This window comes from Spodoptera frugiperda, chromosome 17, assembly GCF_023101765.2.
Source record: "Spodoptera frugiperda isolate SF20-4 chromosome 17, AGI-APGP_CSIRO_Sfru_2.0, whole genome shotgun sequence".
In the NCBI taxonomy this organism is placed as follows: Eukaryota; Metazoa; Arthropoda; class Insecta; order Lepidoptera; family Noctuidae; genus Spodoptera; species Spodoptera frugiperda.
Window position 1 is genome coordinate 4,769,554 of NC_064228.1, and position 22,461 is coordinate 4,792,014.

At 35.0% G+C, this 22,461-nt stretch overlaps 1 protein-coding gene and 1 pseudogene across 1 annotated transcript; one reads left to right on the top strand and one right to left on the bottom strand.

The window, feature by feature from the left end:
- The first annotated feature begins 328 nt into the window (after nt 1-328).
- On the top strand, nt 329-4,724 carry LOC118276966 (uncharacterized). Its single transcript, XM_035595604.2, has 8 exons — nt 329-560; nt 650-846; nt 1,398-1,583; nt 1,675-1,728; nt 1,807-1,881; nt 1,956-2,084; nt 2,160-2,226; nt 4,225-4,724. Coding segments are annotated over exons 1-8 (1,032 nt in total). The 5' UTR covers nt 329-559; the 3' UTR covers nt 4,548-4,724.
- Nucleotides 4,720-6,854, bottom strand: LOC118276580 (putative nuclease HARBI1; annotated as a pseudogene).
- Between the last annotated feature and the right edge of the window lie 15,607 nt (nt 6,855-22,461).

Below are 22,461 nucleotides of genomic sequence, written 5' to 3' on the forward strand. Positions count from 1 at the left end.
ATCACAGATATTAATAAGGACGATATAACGGAGGCTTCGTCGTTTATAACGCTTTTTAAAACAACATTGGTAAAAACGGTATTCACTAAGCTACCTAACTTCGTCGACGATCTGCCGAGCAACGATTATACGTACGATGTTAACAGTGTTGCTATGATTTATCTAAAGTATAATCGAGAAAATCTCGACTAACTTAATTTTAGGTTATTTCATCACTTTAAGTTGATATAAATACACAATACGTATCTACAAAACCTATTTTGTTTATTATGTAACGAAAATTTAATTAATTTCAATCATTTATGATTATATTTTAGTCAAATGTTTGCCTTTTTTTAACGGCAACATTCTGGGTATTTCAAATTTCAAAACAAACTAGGTACCTGCCACTTGAGTTCTTCACGTAAAGTTTTTTTATATATAAATACGAAATTTCAATGTTCTGAGTGTTTTTTTTAAGTGTGGCTAAGTGGATTTCAAACTCGTAAGTGGAATTCTCCACCCTTAGCAATGGCATTCTACTTGTTCTTTGTTTTAGTTTGGTTCAAAACCTTTCGAAAGTAAGTAAACATCTCACCTTTCTATTTATAAAATACAACAGTTTCTACTTTGAACTACTATCTGTGTAACCAAAATATTTATCTTTTAGTGTCTCGCAACGCAGCGCCTTCCTTAAATCAGCTAGAAAAACTAGTAAACTTTTTGGAAAGCAATCCATGGCTGGCTATGGGTCATGCTCGTACTGCGAATGCTCGCAATCGCAGTCGTCAGGCATGGTCCGAAATAACGACAGCTTTGAACAGTGAAGGTGGTGGGTGTACGAAAACATGGGAACAGTGGTGTAAGGTTGGTACCCAATTATAATAATATGATTATGTTATGTGTATATTGTTGCAATGAGTTAGTACTGTAGTAGTATAGACTACGTTAAAGTATCCTTTTACATTGACCCTGTGCACATTAATTATTAATGATAACAAATAACAAACAAGTGCTGTAACTTAACACGTTGACTGTCCCATCTATTTTGGATAATCTCGTTGGTGCGTCCAATGGAACTTAAAATATTCTACTGATTAAAAGTGTACAAAATTTCGATGGAAAGTCTTATTTTATCAAGTCTTTGTTCATACGTCCCTAGTAAATTCAAAGTTCTAGCTCACACGTCCAGCGCAGTAAAGGCAGTTCAGTTGCCACTGACTAATGCATTGCATATAATGCACGGACGTTACAGCCAGATCATGTCATGAATTACATGTAATGCACGGACAGTCAACGTGTTAAGGTTAGGTTTCAAATTGGGGTACATTATGGCATTAAAAATTGCAAACTGAGCAAACAAGTGTTCTATTTAAAAGATATCAATATTTTTAATAATATTCTTCCTTGTGTTTTAGTACTGGAAGGACAAAAAAGGAGCAGTGAAGAGGAAGACCAGCTTAATTGCAGCATCAAGACGGCGGACTGGTGGTGGTATAGAGGATGTGCCAGAGCTCAGTGAAATTGAGTTAAAAATCCAAACAATCATGGGAGGAGAAAGTTTTGGTAGCGGAGATCAGAACTTAGCAATAAATCCCTTTGAGGTTTGTGATTATAAAGGCTATGTATGTTACATATTTATTGATTTCTTTGAAAAGGACATAATACAATATTATACTTTATTATAATTTTTAGGAACAGCCGATAGATAGAGTTGCGGAAAGTGAAGAGTCTCCCAGCATTTTACTTGTAAGTATTTTTATCAGTTTAATGAGTTACTGGCTATTCTATTACAAATATGAGATTGTGTCAACATTTTATTTTCAGAATATTGACCTGCCAATTGAGCAACAGCATGCTGACCAAAGCAGATTATCTGAGCCAGGCTATGAAGTGCTATGGGTATAGGATTTGTTATTACTTTGTTTTTTAAATAATATTTTGAATAATTAACTTAACAAAACATTAAATTCCAGTCTAATCTTCCTGCCTTTGATGGGAATAGTGTGCAAGACAATCTGGCACCGATACCTTCAACCTCAGCATCCCAGCCAGTAATTGAACCAGCATCAGACGCTCATCGTTTAGAAGCTGAAGAAAACAGGGTATAGTTTTGGAAAATTATAATTTGAACTATTATACATAGAAACAAATCAATAACTTTCATATTATATTTTCAGGTTCTACCAACTGAGCCAACAAGACCTATGTTACAGCGAAATGATGTTTTGGAAAGAGGCAGTCAAAGTAAGTTGCATTCTGTAACCAAACATATACAGGGTGTCCCTGAAGTCGACGTCCAACAGGCACCAGATGATCGGCAAGGTTCCAAATGTTATCAGAAAAATATAAAAAAATTCTAAGTCCTACAGTTTTTAAATTACAGTGACTTATGTGTTATCCACGAAAAAGTACACCCTGTGCCAGTCTTTTGACTCTTGTTGCTACAAATCTTTATTTTTTCGGCTGCAGTCTTCCTTACATTATCCTGAATAGTGCTCCAGTAATATGGAATCATAAATTCTTAGCCAACTGCTTTAGATTGGAAAACATTGTTAGTTTTAGAGGAACCAAATGCTCTGAATAAATTTTTCACCTTACTTTAAGTGACTATACTGAATAAATTATGTATTGCGCTAGTAGTGGCAAATTTCACCAAAGTTGGCGCATTTAATAAGGATTCTAAAATGGTATAGCACTTTGCACATTATTTCTTAAATTCGACACAAAAAAAGATTTTTCAACGAAACTCGGTTTCGATGAATTTATTTGAACTTACTAATATTTCTTCTAGTGTACTCAAATCATACGTTATAACCTCGTATGCACTAGACAGTACTTTGCACGCTATTTGTTATCATCATGTTGAAAATCATCGAGGATCTCTTGTCAAACAATATTGTCTATCTACTCATGATTTCGCTTGCAGCTTTCGTTGGCAATATTACTAGACTTACTAGAGGAACTGATGTTGTGTATCATGTTTCACTAAATAATATTGAATGATTGCAATATGATGTTCATAGTGCATCAAACACATTATCAATTAATGTGTAGTAAAATCAAAAGGAACGGACGCGGCAGATTCATGTACACAGCATATCGACGCGGTAGTGGTATGGTGTACATGAGCCCTTACGCACAATTACTCGTCATATCCCCATCAAAAAAAAAAAAAGAAATGGGTGAATCGTCCGATTAAGTTACGTGTTCATGCCTTGTGATCAAATGCGGGATGAAGCATCAAATATTCTTTAGTTTGTCGAGAAAGAGTTATTTGCACCGTTACAAGGAATAAATAATCAACACTGCGCAAAAAAGCCAGTGCTCTGCTAAAATGCCGAAGCCCGGGTACGATGGCTCGAGATGCACAACACCAGTTCGTCTAGCGATAATATTGCCGACGAAAGCTGCAAGCGAAATCACGGGTAAACAGACAATGTTGTTTGACAAGAGATCCTCGCTGATTTTCAACATGATGATAACAAATAGCGTGCAAAGTGCTGTCTAGTGCATACGAGGTTATAACGTATGATTTGAGTACACTAGAAGATTTTTTAGTAAGTTTAAATAAATTCATCGAAACGGAGTTTCGTTGAAAAATCTTTTTTTGTGTCGAATTTAAGAAATAATGTGCAAAGTGCTATACCATTTTAGAATCCTTATTAAATGCGCCAACTTTGGTGAAATTTGCCACTACTAGCGCCATACATAATTTATTCAGTACAGTCACTTAAAGTAAGGTGAAAAATTTATTCAGAGCATTTGGTTCCTCTAAAACTAACAATGTTTTCCAATCTAAAGCAGTTGGCTAAGAATTTATGATTCCATATTACTGGAGCACTATTCAGGATAATGTAAGGAAGACTGCAGCCGAAAAAATAAAGATTTGTAGCAACAAGAGTCAAAAGACTGGCACAGGGTGTACTTTTTCGTGGATAACACATAAGTCACTGTAATTTAAAAACTATAGGACTTAGAATTTTTTTTATATTTTTCTGATAACAGTTGGAACCTTGCTGATCATCTAGTGCCCGTTGGACGTCGATTTCAGGGACACCCTGTATACATAATACTACCAACCCACCCCGGCTTCGCACGGGTGCAATGTTGATACTAAATACACTACAGAAACTGTGAATGTTGTATATAAAACATAACAGCCTGTTCTGGCTTATATAGGATAGAGACAAATAGGTTAATAAGATGACTGTAATAAGTACAATATTTCAATTTCAATTGCAGCTCCCAGTCAGCGTTTGCCTAGAGAGACCTTACATGGTCGCCGACGGACTCACCAACAGTCTCCGCGGCAATCTGCCGCGCGCCGGCGTCTATTAAGAAGGTCACCTCCCGCGCAACGCCGCTCTGAAATGGTTAGCATCACAGAGCGGTTCATTGCAATTGAAGAACGCCGAGCAGACGCAGAACTCTTGATTGCTCAATCGATCAATAAACAAGCACAGAACAGCCAAGCTACTGTTGAGGTTTTAGGTCAAGTCGGTCAAGCTATGGTTCAGGCGCTGGATAAATTAGGTAGCGCTCTTAGAGATTTAGCTAATAAATAAAATGTGTGTCAAAGGACTGATATATACATTATTAGTTATGATAAAATACACTATATTAAGATTGTTTTATTAATTAATTAATTGTAATAAAATTATTGTACCTCCACACTCTCCTATTTTGTTAGATTACTTATATTAATTTTATCTTATATATTAAGTAAAACATTATAAAAAACCTTTAACTTGCTTTATTTTATGATAAATAATACATCAAATACTACTAAACATAGATATCTACTATAATTTTTAATAAACAAACTGTATCTTAATCTAATTTAGTAATATCTTAACTCTATTGTTAGTATTTTTAGTTTTATTGTTGCCTATTTTGCCCGCGCCACAGTCTATTAATTAGGCGACTTCTAGCAAGGCGTCCACTGTCTAAATCACTAATGGAGTTCTGGCTTCCTTGTTGTAATAACTGGAGAAAAGTATCTTCTTGTCTTTGTAGATAACTTGGTAATTCTACTGGAGGTACTCCAGCTCGATTACATATGTTGTGTAGTACACAACATGCTTTTATTATTTTCCCCACCATCTCAGGATCATAGTGCAGAACACGATGAACTAAAAGACACCTAAAGCGGCCTTTAAGTATGCCAATGGTTCGTTCTGCAGTATTTCTAGCACTTGCATGCAGGTTATTATACAATTCTTCCCTCGATCCAGGCTCAGGGTTACTGCAAGGGATCATCATGTATGGCCTGAGAGGAAAACCTGAGTCCCCTGAAATAAATTAAATAGGAATTTAATTTTACAATAATATTATTCGAATTTATCATTAATATTCAATTGCCTGTGGAAATAGGTGCAATTTATGGTGGTAAAAGTAAAGAAACATTTTCAAAGAATACACACCAAGCAGGTACACTGTTTCTCCTGTATTGTTCAGCTGCTCCAAATGCGTTTTTATATATGAATTATTAAATATAAAGCTGTCATGAGTTGCCCCTCCAAAAGTTACATCCACATGCATTATATTTAAGTCAGGATCATTTATCTGAAAAGGCAAAAAATTGTAGTTTGAAACAGATAGGTTCCTATTCCTACTACAACTCACATAAAGTAATGAATAAAAAACTTACAATTACAGCATTTCGAGCATGATACCCTTTTCTGCAGTAAAATCATTCTTCATGTTCTTTGGGCCGCACCATTGCTATCAAAGTACCATCAATACAACCAATGGTCCCAGGAATTTTGAACTTTTCATAAAATCTAAATAAAATATAGACATAGTAAGGGAAGGGAATACTACTACGGATTAATGTATTTAAGAATGTAACAAAAATATATAAACATATGATTTGATTCATGAAAGTATCATTCTTACTATACTACATACTTAAAAAAAACTAACTAAAATATAAAACTTAAGAAATAGATACCTAGTACTCATACTTACTTTTGTTTAAGAATTTCCCTTTCACTTGCGTTTCCAGGAAATCTTATGTACTTTTTAATAATATCTGGCTGGTTGATGGCATCTACTACGGTTCTAATAGCCCTCGAGGCAGATGCTTGGGAGATATAGGTCCTTACATTTTCGCCTAGTATTTTTTGGTAACTCCCACTGGCAAAAAATGCGAGAGTACATAAAATCTGGAATGAAAGTAAGTTTTAGGCTATATTACTCTGTATGGTGATTTACTTGTTATAGGTATATTAATTTACTAGTAATACCTTATTTCGGTTGCTAATTCCTCCTCGACGTTTTGCCGGTGTTAAAAATGGGGAAATATCTTCTTCTAATTGTGCAATTAGTTCTTCACTCAACCTGAATATCTTGATATAGTTTATATCTGTTGCAAGAAGACCCATATTACGAATTGTGTACGCTTGACGTCTTTTTTCTAAATTATCTCGACGCTTAGCATTTTCCAATGAAAATGTTATACAGGATCCACGAACAGCCATCTAAAACATTAATTATAAACGTTTCGGGTATTAAAGTACGAAAAAGCTAATAAATATTATGTATCCAATTTAAAAAATAACTTGTTTTACTTACATTTTAATCGTCTAGAAGCCTACAAACAAGCAAACAACCACAAAATACTAGCTTTTCGGTTTGACAGTTAAAATCGAAGACGAAGGTGTCATTTTCATCGAAGGCGAGGATGTTTTGAATTGCTGAATACCGTTTTTCATACATTTGGAAACATATATTAGTTCCATGTCGCGCCGTCTACATCTGCGAAGCGCTGCGATCGGGTAGTTATAACTATAGAATACCGTTTTTATTTCATCGAATATTTCACTGACGATTTTCTCGTTGTAAAGATGTTTTGCCTTAGAGAATCGCACTCCTGCCCCTCTTCCCTCTGTCCTCTTGCCTCTAGCCTCCATTCCTTACTAGTCCCCGTAGGCTAGTACTTGCGGTTTTTTATGGTCCCTCAGGCGCAACCCAAGGTTACCGACCAAAATGCTTATTAATCCTTTGTCCGCCCATCTGTACGTAGTAAAATTTCATTTCTGGCATAAATTAATAACACGGCGTGGTTAAGATTTTTGCAAGCGATTGTACTCAAAAGGTTAAAACCAAAACTTTAATGTGTTAGAAATACAGACAATGGATACGAAATCCAATTTGCTTGCATCGCATATTGCTTTTTTAATTGTAATTAAAATTTTCTTCTTCGCATGAGCGAAAAATTTTACAAAAAAATATATTCTCAATAATAATTAAGACCACCCAAAAAGAATTTCAATTAAGACGGCATTAAGCAAAAAATCCACCACTAAATACGGTGCTTAATTAAGTAAATTAACTGCAACAATTTACTTATCGCTCCCCAATTTTCTGCGACGTCGAAAGAAGAATAAATTTTAGTAAAATTGCCCCAATTCATTCCCTTTGTGAAGATGTTTCCCCTTAGATTATGCATTCGAAATTACTATAAGCGTATGAGGCCTAAAAGCTTCTTGGATTTGGATGTCCAAAATAAATAGGTATCAGAGGCTTGAGCTAGAAGAATGTAATGTAATACGTCACCCTGACGTTGTGCCGATTGGCTGCGCTTCGATAAAAGAATAGTGTTGGGTATTGGGAATTTTAAAGAAAATATCGATATATTGAGTCTCTTTTTTCTTGTTTTATGTTCGATGTGTGTTTAATTGAAATAGATTGAAAAGAGAGATTGGTAAAGATTATAGTGATTGATATTATTCTTAGTGTTTACTAACGATATACTTAATTGTATGTGGCAAGATCGAATATTATTTATTTATCATAATATGAAAGATCGACGAGTTCAAACTTGAACTCGCCAAACTGTTACGTTTGATGGCGGTGGTGTTTACGTCATATCGAGACAATAAATAAAAACTATTTGTTGATTTTAAACAAATAAACTTTTCCGTTTTCTTTTTTTTTGTTTTATGGTATAAGCCGGTAAACAAGCAGACTGATCACCTAATGATAAGCAATCGCCGCCATTGAACACACGAAATACCAGAGGCTTTACAAGTGCGTTGCTTACCTTTTAGGGGTTAAGAATTTACGTTGTTGTTGGGAAATCGGGGATTGGGAAGAAGAAAGAAACAAATTTTTCTATGTAACTTGGTTCATACAACACAAAAACATAGCGTAGAATTTAAAACAATTTCATCGACACTTGCACAGCACTACACCGAACAAAGAATGGACTAATTTTATTGGCTGGATTTAGGATTTCACGATAATATACAGATACTCCCATCTGAGTAGCTTATTTTTTACATGGGATTTTCCACTGTGGACGAATGGACAGGGGGAGTCTATCGGTTATACTCCCCTTTTTCTGAGCAATTTACATTTTGGATACAGTTTTTATTCATGCTGTATTTTTGTTTATAGCTAAGGATTTCATATGGAAATTACTATGGGATGTTGCTTATATTTTTAGTTTTTTTGTGGCTTGATTTTTTTATAGAAACTTTACGATTGCAACGCATGACTTTGTTAAATATAACGAAATTGTGGAGAGCCATGCTTCAGTGCGAATGGGCCGGCTCGACCGGATTGATACCACGGCATTACAAAAAACCGACGTGAAACAACACGTGTGTTGTATTTCGTTCTGTGAGTGAGGTTACCGGATGCCCAATTATCCTCTGTTCCCAAACTTCTCAATTCAAAATAACCCTTAAATTCCTAACCCTCAAAAGGACGTCAAGCTACTTGCGGCGCCTCTGGTGTTTCAAGTGTCCATGGGCGGTGATGGCTTACCATCAGGTGATCTGTCTGCTGGTTTACCATAAAAAAATTGTATAAACTTCTACAAAATATTCGCAAAATGATAACATAATTATATTAAAAGCAATTTAGTAAAATCGCATACAAAATTAATTCTCTCTAGGGTTGTCCATTAAGACATTTTTCAACGGACTCCAACTAAAAAAAGAATCTTAACACAACATTAATTTCTTTAGAAAACTTATTATCCTTTTATTTATGATTATTTATATTTTATTTATTTACGCAAACGTTGCACGTAGATAAAATTTATATGTGTACGTGTTACAATTATGTAGATTAAGGTTGAAACGTGAGGGCCTGTTTATACTTTAATCGGACGAAAGTTTAGTGTCTGACAACCCTATTGTTTTAGTTCATTGAACGGACTTAGCCGACTTTAGGTTCTATTGTGAAGTTGCTTTAAGAGTTATTTCAGTTTTCTCGTTTGAAAGTGATTTATAAGATCTTAACGTTTTGATCTAAGATCGTCACGCCTTTTAATCCCCGAAAAGGTAAGCAGGAGTGCACATAAACGGCATGTAACGCCCACTTATCCAAATTTTTATGAGATATGCCACTAAACAAACAGATGTATAACATTATGGAAACCAATGGGGAGGTTAGGAATTGGAGGACTATCGGGGATTCGGGAGATTAAAGAGAGGGATAAAGTGGCCTCCGAGAACCTCACTCAGACGATGAAACATGCATTGACAAAGCGTGGTGATTAATGCTCAAACCTTCTCCATGTAAGAAGAGGCCTTTAGTCAGCAGTGGCCATTTATAGGCTGATGATATTGAAGAATTTTTCGACAGACTATCTAAATAATATACCTCTAGAGTATTCTAGAATCAAAACCAATAACCAATCAATAGGCTGATTATGATGAAGAATTTATCGATACACAATCTAAATAATATACCTCTAGAGTATTCTAGAATCAAGACCAATAACTAGGCATCTTAAGTTCTCCCAATAGTTATTTGATTGCCACTCAGAACAGACTCTGAATACAAACGCAGAAATACTAATAAACAAACTTCAACTCTAATTCAAATGCAACAATGTATAATTTCGAAGTGCACCTGTTACATTTTGAACTATGGCCTTATTAAATTCAAATGTAAGCTTACACAATTGCCAAGTAGTTTGTAAAGTAGGGAATCGAGGCATAAATTGTTGGTTATTTCTAATAATTGGTTTATCAAGTTGTAGTTGTACGATTTTGAAGCATATTATGGCTGGATTAAGTATCATTTTAGATTATAACCGACTTAAAAAGAAGGTTCTTTGTTTGACTGTATGTACATATGTAGGTGTGCGATTATCTCGCGGTTGGTTCAACCGATTTTGATGCGGTTTAAGCACAGTATTTTCCAGTTTTAGGAGAGGGTTTTAGGCACATATAAACATGGAGTTCCGCACTTAAACTTCTGAAGGCAGTTCCCTTGTTTTTTTAAAGGATATTAAGATTTAAAAACGTCTAAAATTTTGACTGCCTTTTTGGTTGGGTGGACGTTAGTTGAAAGTCGTCGTGTAAAATCTCGTGAACACGTTTAATACTTTGATAGTCTGACAGCTACGTTTGCAAAGCAGAAATAACAAGTCTTGGGTCTGATTCCTAGGTCGAGCAGAGGGTTCTTATATTTTCAAAAATAAAATCGCAATACAGTTGTGTCCAATACAGTTAGCAGTATACGACTTATTAAGTACATTGCATTTTTTAAATCGTTGCCCCCATACTACGATTTCTTCCTGTGTCGTGGGTCGTCGTGTCGATTGCAAACATACAAGTTTGTGGATTACATAAAGAGTTGCTCCGTGTGGGAATCAAATCCACTACACGCTATGCGGCAGCTGGTTGCTTAGCAACCGCGCCAACCGTACAGCATTGCTGGTTCAAAATTAGTTACATACATTGCTTGCTCTCCTTAACAATATCCAAAATCGAACATCATATAAATGTTTAACGTTTAATATAAGTATAGGTCTCTACCTACCCCACATCATATAATATCGCCAAGGCATACACTATGTTAATAAGCAAGATTGTATGTCAGAAACAGATGTACAGGCGTTACAATTGTGCTGAATATTTCATTCGAGTAGACTTGGGCAGGACCCTGAGGCGCAGAGGTCAACTGGTGTCCTTATCCCATTTCTAAAGGTCGTTTGTCAAATGTCGAGCACGTGGAGCTAAGAATTGGGTGGTTTGGATGCCTCGTTCAGGTTTTGGAAAGGGTTATTTTGTATATTGTGAGTATGAGTGGTTTATTTTTTAGTTTGAGTACTAGAAAAAGGAAGGCGGTTTGGTGGTAGTACGTCTAGGTCGTCTGCACTACTTTGTTTTTAAACGATTTCAAAGAATAGTCGTTCTCGGTTTGGTCCGCTCTGTATACTTCTTTCGTAAATCAGCATTCATTATTAAATCTAAAAAAAACAATATTAACTAAAAAACATGGTTTACTCACGTAAATTAATGAAGAAAAGCTCTACTAGTTTCGATTCACTTTCAGGAGTAGACTGCGTGACGACACCGCATCTACGCATTCTGTTCATGTGGAATAGTCTCTCTGTGACTCGAAACTAGTAGAGCTTTTCTCCATTAATTTACGTGTGTAAACCGTGATTATTAGTTAATTTAGTATGTCTCACGATAGCTGTCATTATAAAAATGTAGTCCTGTTAATATTTGCTCTGTATTCTTATTTCGTAAATCTGCTTTAATCCGTCCTTCCTTTAAAAAAACGAGGCTTATAAAAATATGGAAATATTATTTCTGCAATTTCGTACCTCGATGTGACAGTACAGAGCTATGATGAAGCGTCTAGTTCTCTACGTCTCATGGGCTTAGCTTAAATTTTAACTGACTGATGTACCTTCATATATTTTGTACACACGTTTTATTCAAGCAATTTATTATCAACTCAACTCATTTTCTACATATCGCTTAATATTAGCCATTACTTACCTACATTGTGACGTCATTTCGCTGTTTTCGCTTGTTGGATTATTTGTCTCTGTCTAATGTAGTTGGTTAACTATTTTTTTTATGTTTTGTTATAAGGGTGATTCATTTGCTAACTAAAAGTGCTGAGTGTGGGGTCAGTTGAAGTTTAGTTAGTATATTTTTAGGGATAGCGAATGAACAGAGTTTGCTTTACGTTGAACGAAAATAAAAACGGCAGCGGCGGTCTGATTGGTCGGTGTTCGCATCGGCCAATCAGTTGAATCTACTAAATTTAAATTCGATACAATCATTGTAAATGTGAGAGCCCTGTAATTAGCTAAAACTGTATTAGACTAGTAGAATGCACTTATGTCAGCTTGGAGTTGTCATGCTCACTCAAAGGTCTCATTGGCGGTGGCACGGGCATTGGATCGCTTCGATTCCTGCAACATGGATGAGTTGGGCGGTGCTGGTGTACGTGTCATGCTCGTAAATGGGCGCTGTCAACTGGGACTGGTCAGCTCCAGATTGCATTAAGATTGTTGTCCTCAGGGTTATTTTCTATCACTTTGACTAAATATTAGTTTTACATTGTTCTCACATAGTTGAAGCAATCGAAACAATGTAACCATGAATTGTATTGTGAATCTGATTGGAAAAGAGTAACCTATGGAGTTTCTTGCTCGTTCTTCTCCATAGGAATCTACACTTTGGAACGAGCAAATAGCTTCACTAGAGGATTGACTGACCGACAGACAGACGTTATTAATATTATTAAATTTGCTTTGACGTTCAAAAGTGCCTTCCTGGTCTAATTGAAATAAATAATTTTGACTTTGACTTTGACTTTTGACTTTGACTTTGACTTAAATTGACATTAAAATAAAAATTAGTCAGCTATTTTTTTTAAGGGGGAAAATCATGACCATCTCTCTCCTTGACTGAGACGAGAGTGTCAGACTCTTAGTGACTAAAATCCACCCCGTTTCTTCCCCTTGTTATTCGAGCTGGAGCCCCGGTAAACCCGCTAGGTTGTCCGCAGCTCCGTATAGTCATCTTCTATCTACCCTATAGGGAAAATCTTTGTTTAATTTTGTCGTTGTATAGTATAGGTAGGCTGCTGAATACATTTTTATTCTATTAAGTTTCTACCAAAAATGCTTTAATACTCTTTGCTAAACCTCTATGTACATATACTAAACTCTTTGCTCTGTCTACTTCATCTGACAAGTTACCTATCAATTTCTCCTATGATTGTCAGATAATATTTATCATTTTTTTACTTTTTCTTTATCTAAGGTTTTTTATTATTTTTCATTTACAATTACATAATCCGATGATCGAACAAAACTAAAAGACTGACGTCCAAGAATATAATTCAGAAGACGTCTCCCAAACATCTAAACTATCAAGAAATAGTGATATGTAAAAAAATAAAGAGATAAAAAGAAATCAATACAACTGCCAAAGTCCATTACATTAAAAAATGTCTTCTGCAAGACCTGCTAACAATTACCGTGCTATGAAACCTTCGCCATCTCTGCTGAAGCTTATAGGTTTTCATCTATGTGCTACACCGAATGTATACATTTTAACTTTTGGGCTAATTTCCATTGGCATCTCACTAGCCTACATAGAGTACAATGAGTCGAAGCTTGAAGCGAAGGGCATGTATGTGGCTGTGGAAAATGATGTAGAATGTGTTAAGAAGAAGGAGTCGAAATGGGATGAGTAATGTGTTTTGTAATCAGCATCAGCACTTCATCCAGCCATTTTACTGAAATCGCCACTTTTCCTATGGAGATCACTCTTTTTACTGACTAAAAACCACCTCGTTCCTACTCCTGCTTTTCGAGCCGGAGCCCCAGTAAACCCGCTAGATAGTCCACAGCTCCGGATTGAGGAAACCCTACATTGTGATTTCCTAAGTCTAATTTCCATATCTGAAAGATAAATGTAACTAGCTCAATTGCCTCAATTTTTAGGGCTCCATATTTACAATTTTTTTTTATTTTGTTTTATTTATTTTGCTATTGCTGATTATAACAAAATGTATTTGGTTATATATAAAAGGTTTTTTTGTTTATTTATTTCAACTTATTGCACAATAGGTAATGGTACAAAGGTGAACATGATGCCACAGGCATTTTTAATTTCATATTTAATTAATTCAATTTCTAAATTTTTCGGTTATTGTTGAAATATTTAGTTATATTATACTTTTATGGAAGAGTACTACTTGTAGTTTTCTTTAATCATATGAGTAATCTCCATACTGTATATGATTGTATGGTATTTAATAATTAGAACCATCTTTCTTTAATGTATCCATTTTCAATACTTGCCCTTATAATCAATGTCAAAAATAATCTACGAGGACATATTTTTAAAAGCTTTTCAATTACACCGAGAAAAGGTATACCAGGTGACTCGTTATACGTATGTATAAAGCTAAATTGATTCTAATCTAATTTAATATAAGGTTTAATATCATTCACGTCAATCTTCTTGGTTGAGGTACTTATAAGATTCTTTGAAAACACTTTTTTCCAGTCGTTCAACATTCTGTCCTATTTACATCATCATTTTAAGTGATGACTTGAGCAAAATGCTTTTGATATTAAGGTAAGAAAATGGCTACTAGTCACACCATTGTGTAACACTCGAAGCGTCTTATTTTTGCAATAGTTTGTGAATTATTTCTTGAAGTAGTAGGTACAAAGGACTTAATAGTTGAGAGCCCGTTCCGTGTGTATAATGTATTTAACTTTTAAAACGTTTTAAATAGGCTACTTTCCTACTAGTCAAATTCAATACTTTTTTCGAAACGTCAAAAACGATATTTTCTATGAACTTTGTATGAAATAGTGCGTTATGACGTCATAAGTTTTTGACGTCAAATAGCAGACTTATTTCTAGAAATTTAGCTAGAAAAAATCGAAAATTAAATAGTTCATCAAATTTATGAATGAGAGTGTGATTATTTTTTAATATTTTATTGTATTGAAAAGTTGTAATAATTTATTTTTGACCGAGGATAGTACTCAATTATTGACAACAACCTCGTAATTCGAGTGAATATTAATGTAAATGTAAACAATAATGGCCATCGGTAGTATCTTTAGCTCGGAGACAGAAAAAATAATAATACCACTTTTTCGCCAGGCACATTTGAGGTTCCTTATACCTTTACTCTGGAGAACGTACGTAATTGATAAAATTATTCAATTTATCACTGGTTGAATGACAAATATTCAAACAAACAAACTTTTACATGTAGACCATGAAAACATCGATCCAATTACACAAATGAGATGTCTCAATATATAAGAATACCCACTTTCTCAAAGCATATTACAAATCCCCATCCATCATACAAGAATTTTTATATCACATGCCAAGTTTTACACTTCCAAAGTATTGCCAGAACATTCTTTAAGTAAGAACATGAAGTTGTAATGTAATTACCCTCGCACACCATACATTTTTGCGATAGCAACATTCTTTAGTACATAGGGTATCATACTTGGTAACAATTTTGCTAATCTTCGCATTGTTTAGCGATGCAACAAGCTGAAGCAGCAAATTGTGGTTATTATGGGAAATTGGATTTTAATTTATAAATGTTATAGGTGATTTTAGATTGTTATGAGTTTCATTGAGATTGAGAGAGACTTGTACTAGGATTACTAAAGCAAAATAATGCTATATCAATTTTAATATAGAAGAAAAAAATAAATCTGACATAATAAAAACGGCGCGTGTGAGAGATCTCGAATAATAAAACAAAATCAGTGTTACAATAAAATTGTCACTTTTTTTTCATTTCATTAAAATTATTATTCAGATGATCCCCTAAGGTTAATTTAAGAAATCAGGTAAGACTTATTGTAGCATTTTGAGACCTCTAAATAGAAAGAAAACAATTATATCTACCTACTGATTCTCCACTGAAACTTAGTTTTTTCTATGACTTAAACAACCAAACACAAGTTGGTTTGGGAATCAAATCACTCGTTTGCTCGTTTGCCTCCTATTCTATAAAAAAAACACAAGTTCTTCACAACTCAAATCCGAATCCTACAAAAACCGCTCGCTCCGGTGTGATAGCAACCCCTGATGTATCTATTGACGTGACCGATGAAAAATCACCTCATACTGCAAACGCTTTCATTAGCTTCGTACACACTGAATACACTGAGCTACACAAAACCAACTTATCATGGTCTCGCATTGTATAACCATTCCTCATACAAAAAGGTCAATTTATAATGGTTATGTATAGCTTGATCTGAAGCCGTGTCTACAAGAAACTGGGTAAAATATGATACCCTGATCTTAAAGGATAATCCGTCCGGGTAACTAATGCGATGCTCGATGAGGTGAAATTAAAGTACTTACGCAGCATATCATTATTTCTAAAGTTTTGGACGTAATTGGTTGAAGGTATAATACTGGACTTTTCAAGTTATTTGTAGCCGATAAACAGTTTTGGGAATAAATTATGAAGACCAGAAAGTGGGACAAAGAGAGAATTTGTAGAGAAATTTTTAACACTATGGGTGCTTTTGGTGCACAGAGAGGAGTAGAAGGAAGGTAGGGAGGCCTTTGCCCTGCAGTGGGATGATCATGGTTGAAATCTAATCTAATCTAATGGGTGCTTTTCTACCAGTGATGTGTTATGTAGTTATGCTGCGAGAATGTAATAGCTAAGCTGTGAAACTATGAGACCGTTTCCACAGATAGGTACTAAGCTATGTAGCTGATATGAAGATGCACAGCTCGAGTATGCGATGTATCGATAGTTGGGAAACCATCAATAGTACGCATCTTTCGTTATAAAAAAAAACTCAAATAAGTCCGTTTTTTTACATTTAATGGGTCGACGTGTTTTAACGTGGGTCAACGTCCGTTTCTACCAGTGCTACCACACATAGCTTAGCACTGTAGTTAAACTATCTGTACCAATAAATGTGATTGGTGGAAGCAAAACGCAATCCACAGCAACTTAGCATAGCACATCTCTGATGGAAAAGCACTCTAACTCAGACATCAAACTCACAACTCCTTAAATCCACAAACTAAAATACATTAATTGGTTTCTCACCAAGTAATATGAACAATAAATTCTAACAGAAACAATTTGTAAGAAACAAATCGACAACAGTTTTACACATACGACTTATTTCCCAGCGGTACGTACCTGCGATGTACGTTTCGACTAATAATGTAAATGTGAATGTATGTTTGTCTGTCTAACACGTCAATACTGAATAAAGGTTTCAGGGTGCTTTTCCACCAGAGATGTGCTATGCTACGTTGCTGTGGATGCGTTTAGCTGCCACAAATCATATTCATTGGTACACATAGTTTAACAATGGTGGAAACGAACTCAGTTAAGCTATGTTTTTTATAACGAACAGCAATTCGCACAGCACGTTACTTAGTATCTGTGGAAACGGTCACATAGTTTCACAGCTTAGCTTAGGCGAAGCGAGAGGGAGTGTCAGACTCGTACTGACTAAAAACCACCCCGTTCTTATTTTTTCTTTTCGAGCCGGAGACCCGGTAAACCCGCTAGGTAGTCCGCAGTTCCGGATCAAACGGACTCAGTTAAGCTATGTTTTTTATATGGAAAGATGTGTGCAATGGATGGCTTCCAACTAGCATTGGATTGTCACGGAACGTTGATGTCAATATAGATAGAAGATTGGGTCACACCTACCATTTTCCTTAGATTTAGATTTCAGCCAAGATCGTCCTACTGCAGGGCAAAGGCCTCCCTACCATTTTCCTGATCTAAAAATTTTTAATAATCCTCATAAAGCATACAAGAATAAAATATGCATAGTAACGTTCTATTTACAGATAAACAAATGGCGCCACTATAGTTTTAAATCCTGCTATCATTGTGTCCATCTACGTCACTCACAGTTAGTTCCCATTCACTTTGCAGACGAAGCCACATTTAAAAGCCTAGCTTGGTAGATTATAATAAAAATATAAACTGCAGAAAGAGACACAAATTATCTCAAAGTAGTTTTTGTAGGAAAACATTAAAATTGTTTTAAGTCTACCTCAGCTTTTAGTGGGAATATTGTTAGAAATATTTTCTAGAAAACTTTTGCTTTATTTCTGGGATTATTTTAACTCATTTGCATGTGAAATGTAGACGTTAGTTGAGTTTTATTTGTGTGGTGATGTGCTAAATAGACTCATGAATGAAGGTATTGTAGATAATATTGGAATGGAACATCTATTAAGTGGATCATACATGGATACATAGTGATTAGATTTATACAAAGGAATAAGTACTTTCAGCAATCTCTTATCGATAGCCAACAGTGTTGTTTGACGCATTGGTTGTTGCCTGACCGGCTACTGCGACATGTTTTTCCATTTTATTTAGGGTAGAGAGAGTAACGCCCATTCCAACTTCACCAAAACTTTAAAGAACTCCTATGCCAAGATAGGTGTCATTTATAGACATTTTGGTTTTCACCAAACTTTAAGTGACATCTAAGTCTAAGTCTAATCACGTCAAACTAATATTTATAATAATTTAAAACTACAACCTCTTACCTATATCACAGAAACCAATTCCATTAAAATATCGTCTAAACCAAAAATAAATCGATACATTTTAAACTCTAACATAAATCTGAAAGAGGGTTTCCATGTAAAATGGACATCGAACAAATCTATTTAAAATATGTATTAGGATGACAAACGGACCCACTCACGCACGTGAACTGTCAATCAGGCACATAGCGTACAATGTATGTGTTGTGTACCTATTGGGTTACGGGTAGTGTGTGAAATAGAAGGCAGTTTGTAAACTTTCTAGATATTTTAATAATTAGCATACTATCTAAAAGATTAGTTGGGGATAAACTTTTTAAAACAACAGAATTAAAATTGACCTATCTGTGTTGGAGTTGTTTTTAAACGACCAATTCTCATACATGAGGGTGCGGGCGCGAAACCTACCAACGTGTAGCATCATTTTGAAAGATGCGTGCTTGATGCGTGCTATGGCTGCGTGTTTGGGATATGTGCTATGGATGGCTTTTTTACTTTAGATACATGGCATACTCGAGCTGCGCATCTTCCTCGCACAGCTACTTGGGCTAGCGCTTCTTCATAGCAAATCTCACTACATAGTTTAGTATCATTGGAAGCGGTCACATACCTTCACAGTTTAGCTATTATATCCTCGCAGCATAGCTACATAGCACATTTCTGGTGAAAAAGCATACTAAACCTGATGCTCAACATTTATTTTGTGCTTGTCTGTAAACCAAAACAGATGCTGCGAAAAATCTTTTGCACTTTTTCTCTGATAAAAAGACTTAATTGACGTAGTTTTGTGTTACTCGTATGTGTATGTGAGATATGTTCCCTTTTCTGTTTATTGAAATATATTATAGATAATAATATAAAGTTAATTGGAACAAATCAGTTTTCAGAATACGCGATACTAAAATTAATTTTTCTCTTGCAATTTGATACTGAATTTTCTTTTGATACATTTTCCGCATTGGCTGTACAAATATTAATTGATGGTAAAAGACAAGAATTCTTTTTAATTGCCTTTGCTGTTTGTTTGAATCTACGTATCCGTAACATTAAGGTCATACCTTGTTGTAGGAGTTTAAGGGTTGTGGGAGAATCGAGTATTGGGAGGGGGGGGGAGTAATTTGGCTTCTGGTAACCTCACACACACAACGAAACACAACACAACCGTTTGTTCTCGTTGGTTTTCTGTGAGGCCGTGGGCACTCTGGTCGACCCGACCCTTTCTTGCCGAAGCATGGCTCTCCTACACATGAGACCTAGACCCGAAACAGCAATTTATGGATCACACAAAGGGTTGTTCCATGCGAGAATCGAACCTTCGGCATCGACAAGTTACACGGCAGCCAGTCTCCTAACCACCGCGTCAACCATGCAGTCAAGTTAAGAACCTCTCACTATTAGAACCTAGTGGTTTTAAACTTTACCCTATTTCCATCTTCAAACCAGTAACACAGACACACAACGTGTATCTCTATATATATATGGATGTTTGTGAATTATTTGTTCATCGATTCACGCGAGGAAATATTTGTCATTTTGCAAATGCAATGTACAATGTACATACATTCGATTTGTTTTGCATTATCGTCTGCCTACGTTGGTGAATGCATTTACTTTTCATCAGCCTTAAGTTATTGCTATGCTAACGACTACTTTCTGGCTTGCGTAATGAGATTTTGTGAGAAGAAATCTAATTTATTAGACAAATAAGTTGACCCAGCATTTCATACGACCTCAAAGATTTTTTTCTCATCTTTTAAATCTTCCACAAATAATTCAACACCAAACTTTGTCTAATTGGTGCGGCTGTTCTCGAGTTATAGCGAGACTAACAAAAAACAATAGATGAAGTTTAAAAATGTAGAACTAAATATGTATAACACAATGGAAAGAAACTATAATAAAAGTGTTGCGTCCAGTTGCACCTAATATCATAATGGTAATTATATTTTGCATTTCAATGATTGATCCGATTAATCTTTGTAATCATGTGGTGAATTAAAATTATTGTACTTTTTTAAATAGTTAACTATAAAATGTGAAGTAGTTTTGTATCACCTTAACTGTATTTGTATTGACTTAAGCTTAAAACTGTGCATGTTTTTGTTTTTTAATAAATAAACCAGCTAATATCTATTTGTTCATGCAGATACTTAATTAGTGAAATTGATTTAAAACTGAAATCAATACCTTAAAAAACAATACTTAATGTGAACATTCCGTACCGAATTAAGCAATCTTACAAAACATCTTAACAAAATTCGACAAGAACATTAAACAACAAAATAAATCTTCAGCAACATCGTTATTCCAAGAACATTGCACACGGATAAACCTCAGAGAGGGTTGTGCAAATAAATCGATACAAAACTATTCGAAACATATCTCTCGATAATCGAATATCCTCGCGATACTGAATTATAGAGCGGAGCGCGCAACTGCCACTCGTAAATAACGAGTTAGCGCCGATTCGCTGAGACAACGATTGTTCTAATCGATTCCACTTCTCGATTATTCGAATGTTTGTTTCCTAGTTCTCCTCTTTATGAATGTATGAAGTTGTGTTTTGTTTGTTTATGAGCTAGTCATCTTGTGGATGGGATTTGTGTTAGGATGTTTAAGTGGTAGTTGAATTTTATTTTAACGTGAAGACTTTTATTGGTTCCATTCTCTTTAACCAATAAGGGTATGAAATATGCACAATGGGTGACTGGCTGCCGTGCAATGTGTAGAGGGTTATATTCCCGCACGGAACAACTCATTGTATAATACACAAATTGTAGTTTCGCGTCTGGTTGTCATGTTAATGTGAACTTGTATGTTTGTAAACGCACTAACGACACAACCAAGGTTTTTTTAAAAAAGAAGAATCTTTGAATAGGTTACTGCCAAAGGCTGTTGATGAAGTTAATGAAACAGGTAATAATATAACAAGTACACACAGCAATTATCAAAATCAATCACAAACATCTACCAACATCATTAGACGTTAGTATCAACATAAATCTGATCTAGACAATACACATACGGGCACAATAAACTAAACTATATACATACATCACAATATATTATAACTGTAATATACAAACCTAACATAATCAGGGTTGTATCATGGCCACACGATTCATGACAATATGTCTTCATGTAGTAATGGTTATGTAACAGTTTCGGGAGTTAGGTTCGCTAGATATGGCTTGTGATACTAGAAGGGATACTGCAATGCTGTATACAAAAGCCTTAGGGTACTTTTGCCCCAGAGATGTGTTAATCACACCCATTTTCAATAATACTAAGCTATGTAGCTGTGCGAGGAAGAGCTCTAGTATACGATGTATCGATAGTTGGGAAACCATCCATAGCATGCATCTTTCCATGTAAAAAATCATAGCTTAGCTGAGTCCGTTTCCACGAGTGCTATGCCATACGTACTAATGAATATTATTGGTGTAACCCAAACGCATTCACAGCAACGTAGCATAGGAGAACTCTGGTGGAAAAGCACCCTTAATGTGACATTGATACTATGACGAGGTAAGTGAATGCAGGCTTTGACGTTTAAATAAATAAATAAATAAATCTTTATTTCAGAATTTACACTCCATATTTTACAAGAGAAAAAAATAAAATAAAAAATGGAACATACAAAACAAATACATATAAAAAAAATAAACTATAAACAAATAAATGCCATTTCAAGCCCATTCTGAACTTAACATTCCATTAAAGCTGTGGCAGATACTTTTAAAGCGCCTTATATATTAACGTTAACTACCACTTAAATGCCATTTAACTTATATCACAGGTTTGTATTAAACAAAAAAGAAACGCCCTCATTGTTCAATATACGGGCAACAATTTCTCAAGAAACCTAATAGGCATTCAATGTTTGCATAATAAATCAACATAAATATCATGTTTGTAGAACATAAATAATAATATATGAGAAGCTACGTTTATCTGAGTGCCATATCTAGTCCTCCACACATCTGTAGCTCATGAATAACAATTACTCCCGGTTTACTTCGCTGGAACAATATTTTTATTGTTTTTGCATCATAGCAAATGGGTTTCAGATTAAAGTGAGTACCAAGTTTCTGACTTCATTCTTAGGTATATTTTTATGAAACTTATATACATATTATAATGATGTTGTTGGTCGTGTGGT

What these genes read in the sequence shown, in the direction of transcription:
- LOC118276966 (XM_035595604.2), top strand. An exon ending in CAGGCTATGAAGTGCTATGG is followed by an intron (nt 1,882 to 1,955) that starts GTATAGGATTTG and finishes ATTAAATTCCAG; the next exon opens with TCTAATCTTCCTGCCTTTGA. An exon ending in TTTGGAAAGAGGCAGTCAAA is followed by an intron (nt 2,227 to 4,224) that starts GTAAGTTGCATT and finishes TTTCAATTGCAG; the next exon opens with CTCCCAGTCAGCGTTTGCCT.